This window comes from Theropithecus gelada, chromosome 5 (genome assembly GCF_003255815.1).
Source record: "Theropithecus gelada isolate Dixy chromosome 5, Tgel_1.0, whole genome shotgun sequence".
Classification (NCBI taxonomy): domain Eukaryota; kingdom Metazoa; phylum Chordata; class Mammalia; order Primates; family Cercopithecidae; genus Theropithecus; species Theropithecus gelada.
In genome coordinates, this window is record NC_037672.1 from 172,725,584 (window position 1) to 172,744,609 (window position 19,026).

The window sequence follows — 19,026 nt, forward strand, 5'->3', positions numbered from 1 at the left end:
AATTATGAATCACAATTGGGAAAGCTACCAGGGTTTTTAACCAATAATCTACAAAACTAGCAATTCTCTAAGTGTGGTTCCAGGATCCACAAATATAGCATTACCTGAGAAAATACTAGAAATTCAGATTCCTGGGCCCCACTCCATACTCACTGAATCAGAAACTTGAGTTGGGGAAATGAAGTGCCATAATCATCAACCAATAGGTGATGCCAAAGCAAACTAATATTGAAGAGCTACTCAGAATATGGTACTTTAAGTTACTTGTGCAACTTTAAAAGACAAATAAACCTCAAATCACAAACCTAACACATTCATTGCAAAGTAAAGTTAATAATCACTCTTCTAAGTTATTCATTTATAACAATCTAAGGCATAATCACCTCACCTTTCACAAAGGTTGCTGCTATGTCATTTAATAATTTTTAACAAAACTGAGTTATTTAAACTTGACATTAAGATTACCATGTACCCAAATTATCCTAAAAGCACTCAATTCACCTATTTAAGGCTAAGAAAACTCTGTTTATGACACTTAGAATCCAGTTATTCAAGACAAATAACCATTTCCTTCACATAATCACCTCATTTGAAGAGCAAAACTGAAAAGCTAGGTTACAGAATGAGGAAAACTTGAAATACTTAACTTAGATTTAACAGTGAGCAATATGGTCAATTTATGTCGTATTTCTTGCGTATTTACCAGAATCACCTTATCAAAAATATACATACAAACTTTGTACTAACTTTCTAATTATTATATTTCTTGGTAGGGGAAGGAGAGGCAACTTAACTCTTTTACTGACAATCACAGACAGGTAAGTTTTCAATGTTACTACTTCCCTCAAATATGTCCTTTCTGTTAGTCTCTTAATCCCAAGTCGATTCTTTTTCAGAACAAATGTAACCCACAATTGGAATGTAAAGACATATATTTCTTAGTGTCCCATTTTCTCCTTAGAATACAGTGGATTTCCTCGGGAAAGCAATTTTGCCAAGGGAAATGTAAAATGCATTTTTTTATATTACACCAAAAGAGGTATTCAGTTTTTGTCTGGCATGTCCTTTGCTGTATTGCACATGAAAGTGAAAGGAAAGCAATTGGAAATCCTTGCCAGAGGCTAGTTATGAGCAATGAGTTCAAAGATTTCAGTGGCCTGATAAATAGTGCTTAAAATATACGAGTCTACCGTCTCCTTTCCTTTTTTCCTTTTTCCATTTTGCAAAATGGGAAACAACATTGTTCTTTCCCAATGTGGCTTTAAATAGCTCTTCCAATCTTGTTTTCCTGTCCCAAGATGTCTTAGGCAGCACTCACAGTCTCCCTTTGCTCATCTGTCTTAGGGAGCTCCAGTCAGCTCCCTTTCCTAGAGTATCACTGGCATCAACCCTTTTCTATAATATAAATCATTTCTTTTTTGGCCAAAAAAATACATGCAGTTCTTTAATTTTTGACTCTGGGCCACTCATTTTGACTCATTGTGGGGCAATAGCATTCAATGACCTCTTCCAAAACAACAGACACTGAGCTCATAGTCTTTAACATTCCCCTCTCACACTAAGAACTGCTTGAATCTAAGTATCTAGGAATCTAAGAGTCAATTGAAGAACAGTTTTGCAAACTCAACTTATAAGAATAGTGACTGAATTTGTGCAAGAAAGTAAAAGCATACGAGGCACAGAAGTAATATTACTATTTTTGTATACAAAAGTAAAAAATGGAAATATTGGAGTCAAGAAGACTGAGGTATAACAGACACTTCCAAATGACTGCATTTGTCACCCTAAAAGTAGCAAATGTTTTCAAAAACAAACAGAACACCCTTGAGCAAGAGACTTAATATAAAACCCTAAGGATAAGGATACAATTCAAATATTTTTTGAGGTTTAGCTCTTTTCTTCATTCAACTTCTATGGACCCTGAAATGGGATTTTTAATACTAAATTTTAAAGATGTTTCAAAATTTTAATTTCAAAAAAAAAATGATCCTGAGAGCACAATATTTTTTAAAAGTATATGGATTCCAAAGTGGTGAGGAAGCCAATAAATAATTCCAATAACTGTGTAATCTGTGGTTGAGGGCTGAATGCTGTGGTTGAGGGCTAAACTGAAGAGTAATCTTATTTGAGAATGTACAAAATAAAAATAAATAGGTAAAAAGAATACACAAAATATAACAAAAACAAAATTATATAACATATACACAAATCTAGGTAGAGATATAGATTGTTTTCCTTAATCAATGTATGCTAACCCTGTGTATATAAGTCCATTTTAGATAATATCAATATCATTTTAATTTCACTGAATGCAAATTATCCAAGTCAGAGAAAAACCTCTAGGCCAAATCTTGTCTAAAACATTTTAATCTGTCCTATAGTAACATCGGGTGCATCAAATTCTCTCACATCAATCCCCCCTTGTTTCCATACCCACACTTAACAAATAATAGCTAAAATTATATATCTACATAAAATAAAGTGCATTCCATTGTCCTTCAGTGCTATACCATGTTATTGTCCACTCCGAGGCCTAAACCATGGCTTCATCATATTTCTAAAACACAGATCATAAAACCTATTCAATGAAGGCTTCTGTTTCTTGCAAAATAAAACTTCAAAATCACCAGAGAGGTAATAATGGTCAGGTTAATGCCTGGGTTACATTCAATATTGAAATGGTATATAACTCATTTTCCCTCAAGGACCACAAAACAGCCTTGTAAACTCATCCCAGAGGATCTGAAAGAGAACCCCCTCATAACAGAATGGCATTCCCAGCTTGTGGGCTCTGAGACTCCATTGAGTCATGCCACATGTATGGAAAATGATTTTTGGAGTGTTATTCTATCCAAGGAAAAACAAAACACATTTTCCCCTTTCTAGATTAAAGGACATTCTGTCTACATTAAGACAAACAGGGTTAGTCTTAAACACTTGTTAATCTTAGCACTATGTTTAACAAGCCTCCCAAGTATTGAACTCAAGAAACCTAAGAAATGAGATCAATGTTAGCTTTTTCATGAAATTTAAATGTGTCAGACAATAAAGTCTGCAAATAGTTTGCCATCTTTTGCTAACAGGGAAAACTAAGCAGCGAATTAATGACCTCCCAAGAATTTCGGAGAATGCCGGGTAAGTTTACTACACTCCACATAAGTATAATATGCAGATCCTAATTATTTCATATCCTATATTTCTATTTTGTACATTGAAATCAGGATCACGTTAAAAACTTTTATAAATGTAGCACACTAATATTATAGGTATATTGAATAGCTGTTTTGTAGATAAAAAGTGTTTAATATTGGTAATTTGACATGGTTCAAACTAATACATCTATAATACAGACAAATAGGTAACAAACCACTCAGTAGACTTTAAAAAAAATAAATCTATTAATACCTGAAGGCTGAAGCAAAATACATTTGTCAGTTAATAGGAGAGAATTTTCCAGGAATCTGATAGAGGTGGAATGAAGTGACCAGTGGATATGATACATTTTTAAAAATTGAGTATGTTAGATAAATAAATACGCTATGTTTTTTAATACTTTAAAGACTATGGAATGCCTCGAGGGACACAAACATGGGTAATACAGTTGCCTGAAAAGACTTCTTCATCATTAGGTTATAGTGATGTTGCTTTTGCATCACTGCAGAATTTAAAAGAAAATAGAGTACCAGAGTTAAGTCCAAATGTTGCAGTGATGATATAAGTGTAAGTATGACACAAAGTTTCCTTCCAATTTAGCAGAAACAATGGGCAAAGACATTTTGATATTTATGTAAAATTAGTGGTCACTCTTGATACACAGATGATATGAAAGAACACATGTGTCATAAATCAGTAGCTCCTTTTAGACCTTTGGTAAGTATACTACTCTCCACGTAAGTATAATATGCAGATCCCAATCATTTGGGAGGGGGCTCAAAGTTGCTAAAAGGTGTTGTAGAGATCAATCATGGAAATACATTCTTGTTGTCTCTTTGTGAATTAAATTTTCATGTAGTGTTGCAAAAAAAAAAAATTACTGTGTAAAAATAACACCTAAATAAATAAGCTTATCTTTCTTCAAGATTATACTTTTCAGCCTGGCTATACAACTGACCTATAAAACAAGAAGTTATTTCAGTTGTTTAATAAGAGTTCATTCTCAGTTCCACCAAATAATGGTATCACAAATTCATCTCAAAACATAAACTAGTAATTAATACATCAAAAAAATTAGTATGCCGAAATTATAGGGAAAATATGATGAACATTGAAAGGTTAGAAAGAAATACTCTTCAAATACCATTGACTAGATCTCAAATGATCTGTTTTCAGATTCTGTCGTGACCCCATCTAAAATATAAGCCAATTGGATAAGACTATATACTGATTAAAATACAAAAATTAAAATAAAGCTTAAAAGAAGGCAAAAGAAAATTGATTACTCATTGCATGCTATTTTTTAAGTTCATTACCTTAAAAATTACTAAACATGTCCTATAAAAGGTCTTATCTTATTAAACTGTCCTCAAGGATTTCAAACTGTTATTTCTTGCATAATTTTGTTTTCTTTGATCAATTCTTATGAATGAACACAGTAAGCCTAGTGTCAGCAAATTTGTAAACTACTTCGTTAAATTTTAACAGCATATTATAAAATATTATAAGACATAGTTTTCCAAGTTTCAGTAACCATTTGCTGAACCTGACAGTTTAATATATTTGACTTCATTGCTAGAATCAGAATGCTAAAAATATGTGTGGGCTCTTTAATAATAAAAAAAGAAAATCTATTCATTTTTCAAGAAGGCTGCTACCAAACTGCTGAATATATTTCAGGTCAAAGAAGAAAAGAATTATTTTTAATTCAAATCTAATGGCATAAAATGGAGCCCTTGCTAAATTCTCCCAAGCCAGGTTTAGCTGCTCTGTTAGATCTGTCTCTATTTAGGGGAAAAAATGTGTTTTATTCTTTCTTTAGTCTGTACAGTTGAACCCTTCTTCTTCCTCTTTATCGTCTTCTTTTTCTTCCCCTCCCCCTCTTCCTTCTCTTTCTCCTCCTACTCTCCTTTCATCACCATCATCACCATCATCATCATCATCAATCAGCTATGAATGGGTTTGTTTTCAGGGCACTTTGCAGGTTGGGTTCATGAACAAATGACAAATCTTTACCCTTCAGGGATTTGTACTTTGAGAAGGGAGCTACGGCATGACATATACATAAAAAAGTAAACAGTAAGAGATGCCGTATATTAAATTAAAACATTTAAGAAATAATTGTTACAACAATTCAAAAAACTTATTAGTCCTTTAATTCCAGCTCTCTGACTCAAGGAAAATTGCTTGGTCAGTTTTTCAGATGGGCACAGTGTGTTATGATGAGAGGAAAGGAAATGTGGAGAAGGTATCTCTGCATTTACTCCACTCCTACTACATTCCAGGAATTATAATAGACGCTTTTACCAAGTCATTATTACGTCTAACTCACATTAAATGGACCTAAACCCCCAAAAAATTAATTCTCAAAATTGAGATTTTGAAAAAAATACAGTTGAATAATACAGATGAAGTTAGAGAGAAAATGAAGGTGGAGAAAAGGAGCCAGGGCTTTAACAAAAGTCATCTGATTGGGAAACCAAAAGTCAACTGGCCACTCACTAGGATGATCAACTGAAAACTGCTGGCACTTATACATGTTGAAAATTCATGGAGACAATCTGAGTGCGTGGTTTCTGAATTCTAGATCTTATGACTTAATTACAACTTTTTCCTGTGAAAAAGTTGAGCAGAGATTTAAAATGTTTTAAGCTCAAGTATTTTAACCAGTATTCAAAGCATTCTTTTCACAGTAAAAGGGGTTTTTTTTTTTTTAACTTGATGAAAAACTAAAATCAAGTTTTTGAGACAATAAACCACTAAATGAATCTGGCTTTGGTAATACAAGGGTACCTTTTAAGACAGAGATTCTCAAAGCCTATGGTTGGTTTTAAATGGACAAACCACATTTAGTGTCATATCTAAGAGTTCCATTGCTCAAACAACGCTCAATCCTTATTTTAAGAATGAATTCTAGTATTGAATATTGAAATTTTGAAAGGTATTTGAAGAAAAATAAATATAATTCTTTACTGCCACTCAAATGTAGAGTCTGTGGTTACAAAAATTTGAATTTAAATGCCCTTATTATAGGAAAAATAAATTTTTGACTAGAAAAATGGAGAAATCATTTGGCTCATTCTCCCTTCTGACCACCTCATAATCTTTCTTGGAACTGAAGTGGAAGACTATCTCATTTTGTTACATGACAATTCTTTTTTCTCTGGATGTTTGTGTGAGGTTTTCTCTTAGTTTCCTGTAGAGTTTGAACCCAATGGCCATTGACTAAATAGTGTGACCATAAAGTCAAAGAACGTTTGATATTTATTAAAAAACTGTAATCAATATTTATTAACTAATGTTAAGATATATTGACATTAGACACTGCAAATGAAATGCTTAGAACAGTGCCTGGATTATTAAATATTTGCTATTATTACTAACATTTTCCTTGAAAAATAAATCTTGCTAGTAAAAGTGCTTAATTATGTTTCTGATGTTCAATAACTAAACTGAACTGAAAAAATGGTATGGTATAGACTGTTAAAAATGAAAGTGGATATCTACCAACACAAGAAACGTGTAGAAGAATCTCAAAAATTGTTTTTCAAAAAAAAAAGCTGTGAAGTTTTGGGGGGAAGCAAATTTGGGTATGTATTATTTCTTTATTTGAATTAGTTACTAAACTTTTTTGCATAAAACAACAATCAGGGAATAAATACAGGTGTAAAGTTTTTCTCCCATATTTTACTTTTGTTAAGAAAGAATAGGTAATTCACCATTCAGATAACCTTTCTCATGGGGAATATTAATTGCAACCATAAAAATGTAGAAAATAGGCTGGGCGCGGTGGCTCAAGCCAGTAATCCCAACACTTTGGGAGGCCGAGACGGGCGGATCACGAGGTCAGGAGATCGAGACCATCCTGGCTAAGATGGTGAAACCCCGTCTCTACTAAAAAAATACAAAAAACTAGCCGGGCGAGGTGGCAGGTGCCTGTAGTCCCAGCTACTCGGGAGGCTGAGGCAGGAGAATGGCGTAAACCCAGGAGGCGGAGCTTGCAGTGAGCTGAGATCCAGCCACTGCACTCCAGCCTGGGCGACAGAGCGAGACTCCGTCTCAAAAAAAAAAAAAAAAAAAAAAATTGTAGAAAATAGTTTCCCAGACATTGGAAGTTCTATTATAAATCAATGAAAAATGCTAATTAGCAAAATGCTTTAATTGCCTCACTTTTACTTGATAACTAAGAAAAAGCATGGCCACCCCCTTATAGGAGGCAATATGAACAATCTCTTATGTTTCTAGCATCATTCTCAGGGATAGTCCATCCAATTCCTCCCTTTGATGGAGGTAAGTATACTAAAACTCATCATTTTTCATATGATAAAAATTTAAGTCCAAAAACATTAAACAATTTAAACAATGTGAGAAAGTGTCTTTCCTTCTTTTGGAAATGAATCTGGATATATACAGCAGTTAATATTCTAACATGTTGACATCTCTTAATACACATCATTTAAAAGCCAACAGTCATTCTTCCTTTTTTCTCTGACCTCAGATTTCCCCATATTATAACTTAATTCCCTAGTGAACTCTATAAACAGACTCCAGTAAGGAACCGACTCTCATCTTTGACCAAAATTATATTTCCCACTTACAATTTGAAAAAATAAATCAGTTATCTTCTGTTTTTCTTTCTTTGTATTGTTCACAGTAGAAAGAAGGAAGTTACTGTTAGATTAAGAATATCCAAGACAATGGTCACAACTTGAAAGCACATGGAAAATCATGAATTATTTTTATAATGTCAGCTAATCCACAGCTGTGCCACCTGTTAGTATGGATGCTATCCAAAAGGATTTTTGAAAGTAAGCCAGGCAGTCTGCCTTCGATGTATGAAAAAGAAAACTGTCAAACATTTTGAATGGTGGGGGAGGGGTCTTTGCTTGGGGGAAAATGGAGTTCACAATGGACAAACTAGGAGTGATCTCCTGTATCCTATGAATCCCTCATGAGTCATTGTCTTCTGATGAATTAGGGAATAATTAATTTCTAAAAACCATTTCTTAGAAGTCATCACTCCAAGAATACTATCAATATCTACCTATCTATCTATCACGCTGTACTTCTCATTTAGTCTCTTTAAATATTTAAACTTTAATTTAAGGAATTAATGAAGTAACTATATCAAGCACTTTCATTCGGAAAGGTGAATTCACTCATTTTAATGATATTGTGAAAAATCTATTCATATCCTTCATCCTAACAAGATGTTAGAAATGTATTATTAATATTTTGGATCTTTGAGATAAACAGTACCACAGACACTAAAAGAAAGCATAATTAGCAACTGATCCAATGAAAATATAAAATGACAAAATTCTAAAATGTTATATCTAAACCACAGCAGACATAACCACAACAATGCAGAAGTTCTGGGAATATCTATTCAACTTTATTAAAAATATAACTAATTTTCCCTACTGACAGATGTTATAGAACTACATTTGTAAACACCAAGGTATAAAAGTAATTTCTTATACCCAGGAGGACACTTCAGGTTAAGCACAATGCTAGTAAAAGCACAGCTGTCAAATCTTAGGACAGATTTTTTTTCTCCATGCTTTATAAAATCTGATTCTCTACGTTTCTTCCAGCCTTGTTATCCAAATGCAGAAACGGCAGCTGAAGAGATGATTTGTGACAGTATTTGCTGAGATGAAGTCTGTCCACTAGATGGATAAAACCAGTTCCCTTTTCATAGGTCTGTAAGTAGCCAACAGCTAAGAAACAAATTATTAATTCTTACACTTAAACGACTGCTTAAAGGTTTTTGATGTTGTTTTTGTTATTTTCTTAGCCACTAGTCTACAGACTTCAATGACATATTAAGGATTATAAATCTATTAATAAACCACACACATTCTGTCCTTTAATTTCTTTGCAATAGTTCCCCAAACATTATACTACCAATACTTACTGGTAGGCAATGATTTAGGGACGAACTTATTTAAATTGTAAAAAATAAAAGATCAGTGAGGGAAAAAAATCAGAATCATCAAGGTTATACTAAAGAGTGGTGTCAAAGTTGAAATTTAATACATTAAATATACAGTTGATTCAGCTTCCACTCACCAGGTTAAACTCAGGGAAAATTTCTTAGCACTAAGCCTCTTTATGTAAGACTCCTAAAAGGATCTGAAGATTTGTTTTATTTAGAGGTCTTTTGATTGCAAAGAATAGAGATTCACCCAGGGCAGCTGAAAGACGGGGCAGCATAGGCATTATAAAAATTTGCCATGGGATAAAGAGATCCTCAGAGCATACTGAGAATCGTTTTTTTCCCAGTTCTCAAGAAAGAAGGCCAATTGAACCAATTCATCATTTTGGATTCGATTCATGACTTACAAGTCATAGATTGCTAGTGCACTCAGGGATTGGCTGCCCTTGAAAACGTTTTCATATCTGGCAAAGGAAAAGAAGCCAGAGTTGGTGGTAAGGAACACAACAATAAATTACAGATCATAGCTGATGAGTGCAATGGAAGCATGTTGGGGAGGCAGTCCTTCGAAGGAGTATGGCTGCCAGGCAGGCACCTGTGGACATCTAGTTTAGAGAGTGGGGCTAAAAGTTCAGAATCTGGACTCATTCTGATTGTATCGAACCCAGCTCTACTATTTACTGCTATGTGACTTGGGTCTAGTCAGTTAACCAATTTGATATATATTTTCCTCAACATTAGTACCACTTAAGGTTATTGTGAAGAGCCAATGAGTTCATTTAGGTAAAGTCCTTAGGCCAGTGTCTGGCACTGAAATCACTGGGCAATATAGGTTGGTCAATATTTCCTAGTCTCCTAAAGCCAAAACTGCCTATTTTTTTTTCATTGATTATAGTGGTGTCTCTTCTTCAGAGATGATGTCTCCTTAAGGAAAGGTTAGGTTTCAAGATAAAAATAATCTTACACACAAAAAAATGTCTGAAGAGACTTTTAGTCAGCATATAAGCTGTACTGTATATTAAATATACTATATATTAAGTACAATATACAGTATATCCTTTTGTGCATAGACTCCTTTATAGTAATACATGTTATAAATGTATAAAGTATATGATGAAGAGTTCTCTTGTCAACAATAATTGTACAGTATTTTGAATAGTGAGATAGGCGGACATTAACATTGATATGAAAAATAAAGAAAATAAACCTGTACACTCTCCTTTCACTTATGTATTCTTACTGGTTTTAATAAGCTAAAGATATGCTGAAATGACAAATAGGTTAGTGCTATTGAGCTCAGGATGAACAATGACCATTGAACTTTGGCTGTATATTGTGACCCAATCCCTGACAGTCACCAAGGATTGATTCCACTGAGGCGATGGTAGGCGGGGTTTTGGTGTTGGAAAAGTCGGTGGTTGACATTGACAGCACAGACTCATATAAGCTGCTGGTTTATTACACTAGAAAAACATGGTGAGTGATGCTGTGGCTGTTATCTTTTGTGCTGATCAAAACTTTCTGGTATACTCCATGTAATTTTGAGACCTGTTTCATAAAATGTTCATGTTCAGAAATTAAATCCATCATGGTTTTGGCTGTTTGGAACAGTTCAGTCAAATTATGAAAATGGAGAAATCATTTGGCTCATTCTCCCTTCTGACCACCTCATAATCTTTCTTGGAACTGAAGTGGAAGACTATCTCATTTTGTTACATGACAATTCTTTTTTCTCTGGATGTTTGCGTGAGGTTTTCTCTTAGTTTCCTGTAGAGTTTGAACCCAATGGCCATTGACTAAATAGTGTGACCATAAAGTCAAAGAATGTTTGATATTTATTAAAAAACTGTAATCAATATTTATTAACTAATGTCAAGATATATTGACATTAGACACTGCAAATGAAATGCTTAGAACAGTGCCTGGATTATTAAATATTAGTTATTATTACTAACATTTTCCTTGAAAAATAAATCTTGCTAGTAAAAGTGCTTAATTATGTTTCTGATGTTCAATAACTAAACTGAACTGAAAAAATGGTATGGTATAGACTGTTAAAAATGAAAGTGGATATCCACCAACACAAGAAATGTGTAGAAGAATCTCAAAAATTGTTTTTCAAAAAAAAAAAGCTGTCAATTTATGAATTGCTGGCTCTTTCTGTCCATTGTTGTTTTCTTTTTATCTCCATACAGTTTTGTTGCTCCCTTTACTCATTGATTCATCAGCCTTCCTCTGTAAACCCCTCCTAATTCAGCAAGGCCTTCATTAGGGCTGTCCACAAAGAGATGGTCACCCACTTGTCTGGCAACCTGAATGTGTATTCACCAATTCACTCCTAATTAGAAACCCATAAATCATTTACATATTTTCTCTTAAGATTTGGCAAAATGTTCTACAAACAGTTGCATGGCTACAAGTCATAAATGCGTACCTGTTAAATCTTCATCCAAATATCTTTATTCACTTTGCTCAACCCCTCTGCAGTAATTGGGGTCCTTGTTGCCATGATTTTGTGACTATGGTTCTTGATTTTGGTGACAGATGATGCTAGGTTTAGGACGGCCATACTAAAGACCAAATTCAAAACATTCTTTTCTTTTTTCCTTTTTTTTTTTTTTTTCTTCAGTACTAGAATACCATTTTGGCTGTTCAGTTTTGGCTGAACACAAGACGAAGTAAGTGGCTTTCATTTAGAGGCCACGTTTTACCAAAAACTATATGTTTCTTAAAATACTAGCCTCCCCTCAGCATAATGAGACACTCACCTTTGGGGAGGGTGGCAGAAATTGATGGAGCAACAGATTAATGATTCCCATTTCAGTTTCACATCAAGCGTGGGCTCATTGAACAGAATGGCTGGTGGGTGAAGTCACCCATACTTTTAAATTATCCTCCCTCTCTGGCTGAACACATATACTTAAATTAGGATAACAGTTAAGGGACTATTCTCAATTGCCTTTTAAAGCTTGAGGGGGGAGTGGGCTCTCACTATGAAGAAAAATGTATTTCTTATGGATGATCTCTTTAAGTGCTTGAGCATCAAGTATCTCTATTTTCAAACATATGAAATTACAATTAATTAATGAAACCACTCAGTTTTACATTCTAGTTGAATTTGCAAGGTAATATGAGTAAACACTGATGTGAATTTTAAGTCTTGGTGACATGTGACAGGAAAGACAAGGTCTAAATTTTAAGAAAAGACGGAAAAGCCACTTACTTCTTGCAAATGGAAGAAAACTCTGTGATATCTGAATTATTGTTTAAGAAAATCCTATGCAGTTTAAGAAAAACAGGATAAGAACACAAAATGCTGCTTTTCTTGAGACAGATCATTAAGTCTCTCCACCTAAACTCTTGAAAAATCTCTAACGATTTTATCTGCTTGTCAAATTGCTCCTCCAGTAATTTCACAGTTACAACCCACGCACATATCGACAGAGCATTTCGATTCAAATGTAACTTTCTAACAACAAACTTATATAGAAAAGGTGTCATAGGCGTAGTTGAGAGGAACAGAACATCAAGAGTGAAGAAAATTAAATCTTTCTTTTTCTCAATTAAGAAAAAAACCTAAACTATAAATATTGTATTCACATACATTTACAAACTGATAGACCACTAAACATTTTTCTGATTTAAAATTGCTTTCCACCACTGTTGCTGGTGCATATATTAACGATGAAAAACCCACTGTGACGGAAATCTTTCCTCACAGCATTGCCACCTCCACCCCCATAAAAGAAAGCTTTTCAGTGTTACCTGAGGAAAAAAAAAAAAAAAATCACAACTAATTACATCATTTTTCTTGCTTCCTGCATCTACCAAAGCTTGCTAAGACACATTCAACCTGTTAGCACAATCCATGATTTAACTCAAGGTTTTAGTTAGTGTAATGAGTATCATTGCTCTATTTAAAATGTTGTCTACCTTTCCTTAAGCAAATTGATCGGCCAATAAGTATCATCATTAGGTATTACAAAAAAGATGTTGTCATAAGATATTTTATTCTAAATTAAAACAGTCCATCGAGATACCTTGTAAGAACAGAAATTACCATTAAAATTTCCCATTTACAATCACTGATGAATACTTAGGCTATTTGTGCATATAATAAAGGGAGCTGAGGTTTTTAAATTTAAAAATAGATCACATGCTATTAATGTAGATTTTTGTGTTTCTATTACAGATTATCATTAATAAGGGTACTAAGGACTAAAATTGGGAAATATCTATTACCTTTTGCTTATATCAAACTTTCATATATTTAATATCAATGGTCTTTTATTACGTGTGTGTGTCTGTGTATATGCACCATATATGCCTCAAAGTATGTGTGTGTACATTAAGGGAAGAAACCCAGCATAGCTAAATAGCTAAAAATATGGTAACTATACTGTGCTTCCACTCTGTATATTTTATCATATAAAATATAGTTTTTTAAAATAAATGCCTTTATATACATTTGAAATTAACTTTGATAGCTGAATCTTTTTCAACACTACTCTTGAATATTACCTTTATGTAGCATTACCTGTGTTACTAAGGTTTCAGTCCTAAGAAAATGAGACCATTTTCTCTGACATTACATAAGCCCGCAGCAGACGAGAGAAACGCTGCCTGTCTGGGGTGAAAGCTAGCTCCCTCTGAAGCTACCATTTGACACATTAAAACAATTCTCGAGTTGATTGAATCATTCCAAATTACCAATATTTGACCATTTCAACCTACAAAAATGGCAATTTCACTTTAACTCATACAGCCAGATATACCTAGACAAGCTTTAAAAATGCATCAAAAAATTTCCTTTAACATTTATTACTCAGTTGATTACAGTCAACTATATATAGAAAGGAAAATCTTAACGTTTCTATACACCCTGAACATTTATGAACTTTTGCTCCATCTGCTTAAACCGAAAGTGCATCCTTGTTTTTATGTTTTTATATTTTAAAGATTGTTTTAAAAACGTGTAGCAATCAAAAGATAATTAATGGTCCTGGTCTTTGTTCTATCAGATGTCCATGCAAAGGTATGGATAGTGGTTCCATCACCAAATTTTTAACTAACTCCAAATATTGTATTTGTGGCTCACACTAGGGATCCCTTGACCCAGCTCGGCAAGCGTGAAATCACGAAATAAATGAAGGTTAACAAAGACTGGTCTAAGGAATAGTTCACTACAATACCGCAATGCTCTTCTCACTAATACTCGACTCTGCATTTCGCTACTTATATCTGAAAGATTTGCAAATAATGACAACATTCGTGCCAGACATTACTGCAAGTGAGGAACAGACTAAAGGAGAGGAAGGAACAAAATGCCTTCCAAGAGAGAAACATTCATTAGCCTTACTGGCAAGTGTCTAAAGCAAACAAGGAAACTGCAAAATAATTACTTAGTTACAAATAAACGCTTTTTAGCACAGTACCTTTTTGTGTCTGTCCCTCTTCCATATTCTCTTCCATGGCTACCTTTCTTCAGTAGAATCTGGTACACGGAATTAATCAAAAGCTCAATTAGATGTTGGAAAAACTGGTGTTTTTTTTTTTTTTTTCCCTGGGAAGCTCCAACAGCAGTGGCTTGGGCAAGTCCTCAGAGCTTAGCTCAGGCTCCCTCGTTCCTCTTGTTTGCTTGGAGACGAGCTGTCAAGTGTAATTTCATTCAAATTACTCTTCCATGAAGATTATCAATTTTTCTTCTCAAAGCTGCCCATTGTGTACCACTGTAAGCAGGTATTCAAACAAACAGCCTGAGAATTTTGGGGGAAAATTTGGTCTGAATCCCAGGAACAGAGACACTATGATTCACAAGTCTTGCTTTGCATTTAAAACGGGGAAAAGAAATTGAGGTTTGTATTGAAATCTGGGCTTTAAATTGGAAACAGGCTGAGCTGTGAACAGATGGAGGGGTGTCCTCCTAACATGAAGCCGACCACCAACCCATAATTCCCCCCTTCGCTTCCAGAGTGGGAAAGCCCAGATTCCCGTCGGTTCTTTATGCTGCAGCAGTGGCTTCTCACCCAGTCAGATACGTTGCAAAAAAATGTGTTTTCCTTTTCTCTCCTCACTAAGTATTTAGTTAATTTGATTTAAGGTGCCAAGAAAGGATGCAATTACACCATCTCAGGGTTTCTCTGCAAAAGTTTATTACTAAGACAGGACTTGTAAGCCCACACCTTTGAGATTTAAAAAGAAATAGAAGCGTGGCTGTCAAAGGAGTGAGTATAAAGCTCTAAGCCTGAGAGATACATGTTTTAAGTAATTATTTTACTTAGTGCCATATGACTCTTAAGGAAAAGGGAGAACACCACTGGAAGGAAAAACCCTATTGATGTCTTTGTTATTTATTGTTATGATTTTAGCCCACGAAAGCTGCTGATTTCCAACAAGAATCTCTTGAAAGGGAATTTCTTGAAAGGTCAGTGTTAGGGAATGAAAAGAGTGATGTAAGGGAGGAAGAAATTTGAGATAAGAAACAAGAGGACAGCAATTTATAATGGGAATGTGCAAGCTGATTTGGAATGCAAATCACAATGCTGCAGTCTGGCAATAAATTAGCATTTGTACTTCAGCCTACTGAGTGACAGGGCACAGTCCAAGAGTCTCAATACTTCACAAAAGGTATAGCAAGAAAATAAACAGTATCTCTTTCAAGGAGCATAAACCTTTCCTAGAGTAGAAAGAATGGATCCTTGCCTCTGTCTCCATCTCCAAATGAGCCAGCACACACACAGAGGGAGAGAAACACACCCACAAGCACACACAGACAGATGCACACACACACAGAGACACACAAGGACACTCACACAGACATAACTGTAGCTCTTTGCCTTTAATAAAAAATAACTCACATCCTCATTATCCATAGCATACGTTTCTTGCATTATAGCTTGTATTTCACATGCATTCTTTAAAGCAGGCCAGTAGCATGTTGCACATCACCCTCTAAATATTACAAAAGCAACTATTTAGAGGAAACACAATCACTGCATTCCACTTTATTTCTCATACATGAATGTTTAGTCCTCTTACTTTTATTATCATTTGTTATTATTTTCTCTTTTCAAATGAATTTTGTCCAAAAATAACTGGAGTTCAGATAACTCAAAACCTATCTCTTCTGAATATATATCTATTTGTATTCAAGGGTTTTTGAGAGAGCTGCTTGCTCAGTGCACAGATTGAGAGAGAGAAACCATAAGGGAAATCAAAAAGCCAAATTGTAGCAGCCTCTCTGCTTCAACTCATCCCTAGGCTGACATAACCTGGCATATAATCAACACAGAACGGAGCAACGCTCCTCATTTAGATTCTCGTTCATTTTATACCATGGAAATCATTCGTGAAAGCAATCGTTTATTGTAGTGCCAGTAGATACAATAATGCCACCTTAAATTTTTAGAACACTTTACAATCTATAAAACATGATTACATACATCAACCCATTGTAAATCAAAAGGAAAAGGCATAATTTTCCCCACTTTATGTTGAAAAAAAACCAAAAAACAAAAAACACTGACGCTCACGGACACCTAGAGACTGGGCTAATAAATGACCAAGTAAGTCTCAGAACCCATGTCTGGTGATTTCTTGCCTGATGGTCTGACCTTAGAAGCGAATTTTCCTTCCTACTTTGTTCCTTTATGAGTATCTTCAGCATCTTCAGAAATAAGCCTCAATTCATAGCTTTCTTTTTCACCACACATATAAAGCAAAAGAGAGGGAAAGGAGACGGAAAGGAAGTTTTTAAAATATTCATGGTTTCTTTTTCTTCTGGAAATTTTGCAGCAGAACACGCTCATATAATCATTCACTTTTGTCTAAAACAGGCTTTTTCATGTGACAGTTGGTACCAACATAAGCCAATATCAACTTATACTAATTTTTAAAATATGCAAAAAAGTCCTCAGAGCCAGTCTAAATGGACTCTTGTCAAATGAATGAAGAGAGACACATACACATACATAGCCTCCTCGCAGCAATCTCCTGTCAGTAGGTTTTCAGTATTTGTTACTGGGGCAAAATATACAATAAAAATTTGCCATTTTGATCATTTTTAAATCTGTAGTTCAGTGGCATTAGGTCCATTCACATCATTCTGTGACTATGGCCACCAGTTATCTCCAGGACATTTTCATCTCCACAAACTAAAACTCTGTGCCCATTAAAAATGCACTCCCCCTTTCCCCTTCCTCCTGTTTGATGGCAGCTGAGCTGTTGATACTTTCCTTTCTTTCTTTTTTTTTTTTTTTTTTGAGACGGAGTCTCACTCTTTCACCCAGACCAGACCGGAGTGCAGTGGCACAATTTCGGCTTACTGCAACTTCTGCCTCCAGGGTTTGAGTGATTCTCCTGCCTCAGCCTCCCGAGTAGCTGGGATCACAGGAATGCACCACCACATCCAGCTAGTTTTTTGTATTTTTAGTGGAGACGGGGTTGGTTTCACCATGCTGGCCAGGCTGGTCTCAAATTCCTGATCTCAGGTGATCCACCCAGCTTGTGCTGGAATTACAGGTGTGAGCCACAAAGCCCAGCCAAGTTGCTGTTGCTAATGGTGGTTTTAAGATTATTTTTTTAAAATTTGGATCTCCTTTGATGTAAAAATATTTTGAACCTCCAGCATCTTAAACTAGTTAGAAAAGAAAAATGTTTGACATTACAGTAGATTTGCTTTATGAATTATAAAATATACTATATGAGCCTTAATAACTAGCAATGATGTGTCCTCATGGGGACTGAAATGCCTCATCTAATATTCTTTCCATTGTATCATATTGTATTTGTCCCACTCTACTCTTACTCATGTATTTAAAATATATGGGCTGTATGCAGTGGCTCATGCCTGTAATCCAAACACATTTTGAGGCCAGGAGTTTGAGACCAGCCTAAACAACACAGACAGACCTTATTACTACAAATATTTTCTTTTTTTTTTTGAGATAGAGTTTTGCTCTTGTTGACCAGGTTGGAGTGCAATGGCACGATCTCAGCTCACTGCAACCTCTACCTCCTGGGTTCAAGTGATTCTCCTGCCCCAGCCTCCTGAGTATCTGGGATTACAGGCATGTGCCACCATGACCAGTTAATTTTGTATTTTCAGCAGAGACAGGGTTTCTCCATGTTGGTCAGGCTAGTGTCAAACTCCCAACCTCAGGTGATCCGCACACCTCGACCTCCCAAAGTGCTGGGATTACAGGCATGAGCCACCACACCTGGCCACTACAGATATTTTAAAAATCAAATTATCCAGCCATGGTGGTGCACACCTAGAGTCCCAGCTGCTGGGGAGACTGAGGCAGGGGAATCACTGGAGCCTGGGAGGTTGAGGCTGCAGTGAGCTATGATCACATCACTGCACTGCAGCCTGGGCAACAGAGTAAGACCCTGCCTCTAAAAAATAAAATAAAACAAATATAAGTTAACTAAGTGGTTAAAAATATGATTATATTTTTATCAAGTCAGATTTCCCTTTCAAATACTGTCTAAGAAACGTTTATAATGTATATTACTTTTTCCTGTGTGAACTCACTCAATCCAAAACGATTATAGTTCTCTTTCATTTTTCTTAATTAATCTTAAGTTGGAGCTGCCTTTAACACTTCATCTTATTTTATGGATAAACACATTATTATATACACTGAGAAAATATTGACATATTCCTCTATTATGTAATACAGTCATCTTTGTGATACAATTTTCATAATATAGACAAGTAAGTAGAGTTAACAGATTAAGGAAGTTGTGGTTCCAAATACAGCATTAAATATAAAAAGTGAGGGGAAAAACGTTCGTGGTCCCTGGGTCAGAGTACAGAGAGATGTGGAAAAGAAGATAATGAAAACCAAGCCCAGTGCACAGGACTAACAGGCAAGAACACGATTTAGAAACTGCCTTTTTTTCTACCTCAAATGTTTCAGACACAGAAT

General features: G+C 35.0%; 1 protein-coding gene across 4 annotated transcripts in view; it reads right to left on the reverse strand.

Annotated features, from left to right (window-relative positions):
* Nucleotides 1-19,026, reverse strand: part of GPM6A (glycoprotein M6A) — a 375,012-nt gene that overhangs the window by 163,955 nt on the left and 192,031 nt on the right. For 2 of the 4 annotated variants that reach the window (XM_025385455.1, XM_025385456.1), the window contains exon 2: nt 14,530-14,588. The exons of the other annotated variants lie outside the window; for them this stretch is intronic. In XM_025385455.1, coding sequence (XP_025241240.1) covers nt 14,530-14,566 — 37 coding nt within the window. In that variant the 5' untranslated portion in view covers nt 14,567-14,588. The remainder of the gene's footprint in view (nt 1-14,529; nt 14,589-19,026) is intronic. 4 annotated transcript variants of the gene reach the window in all.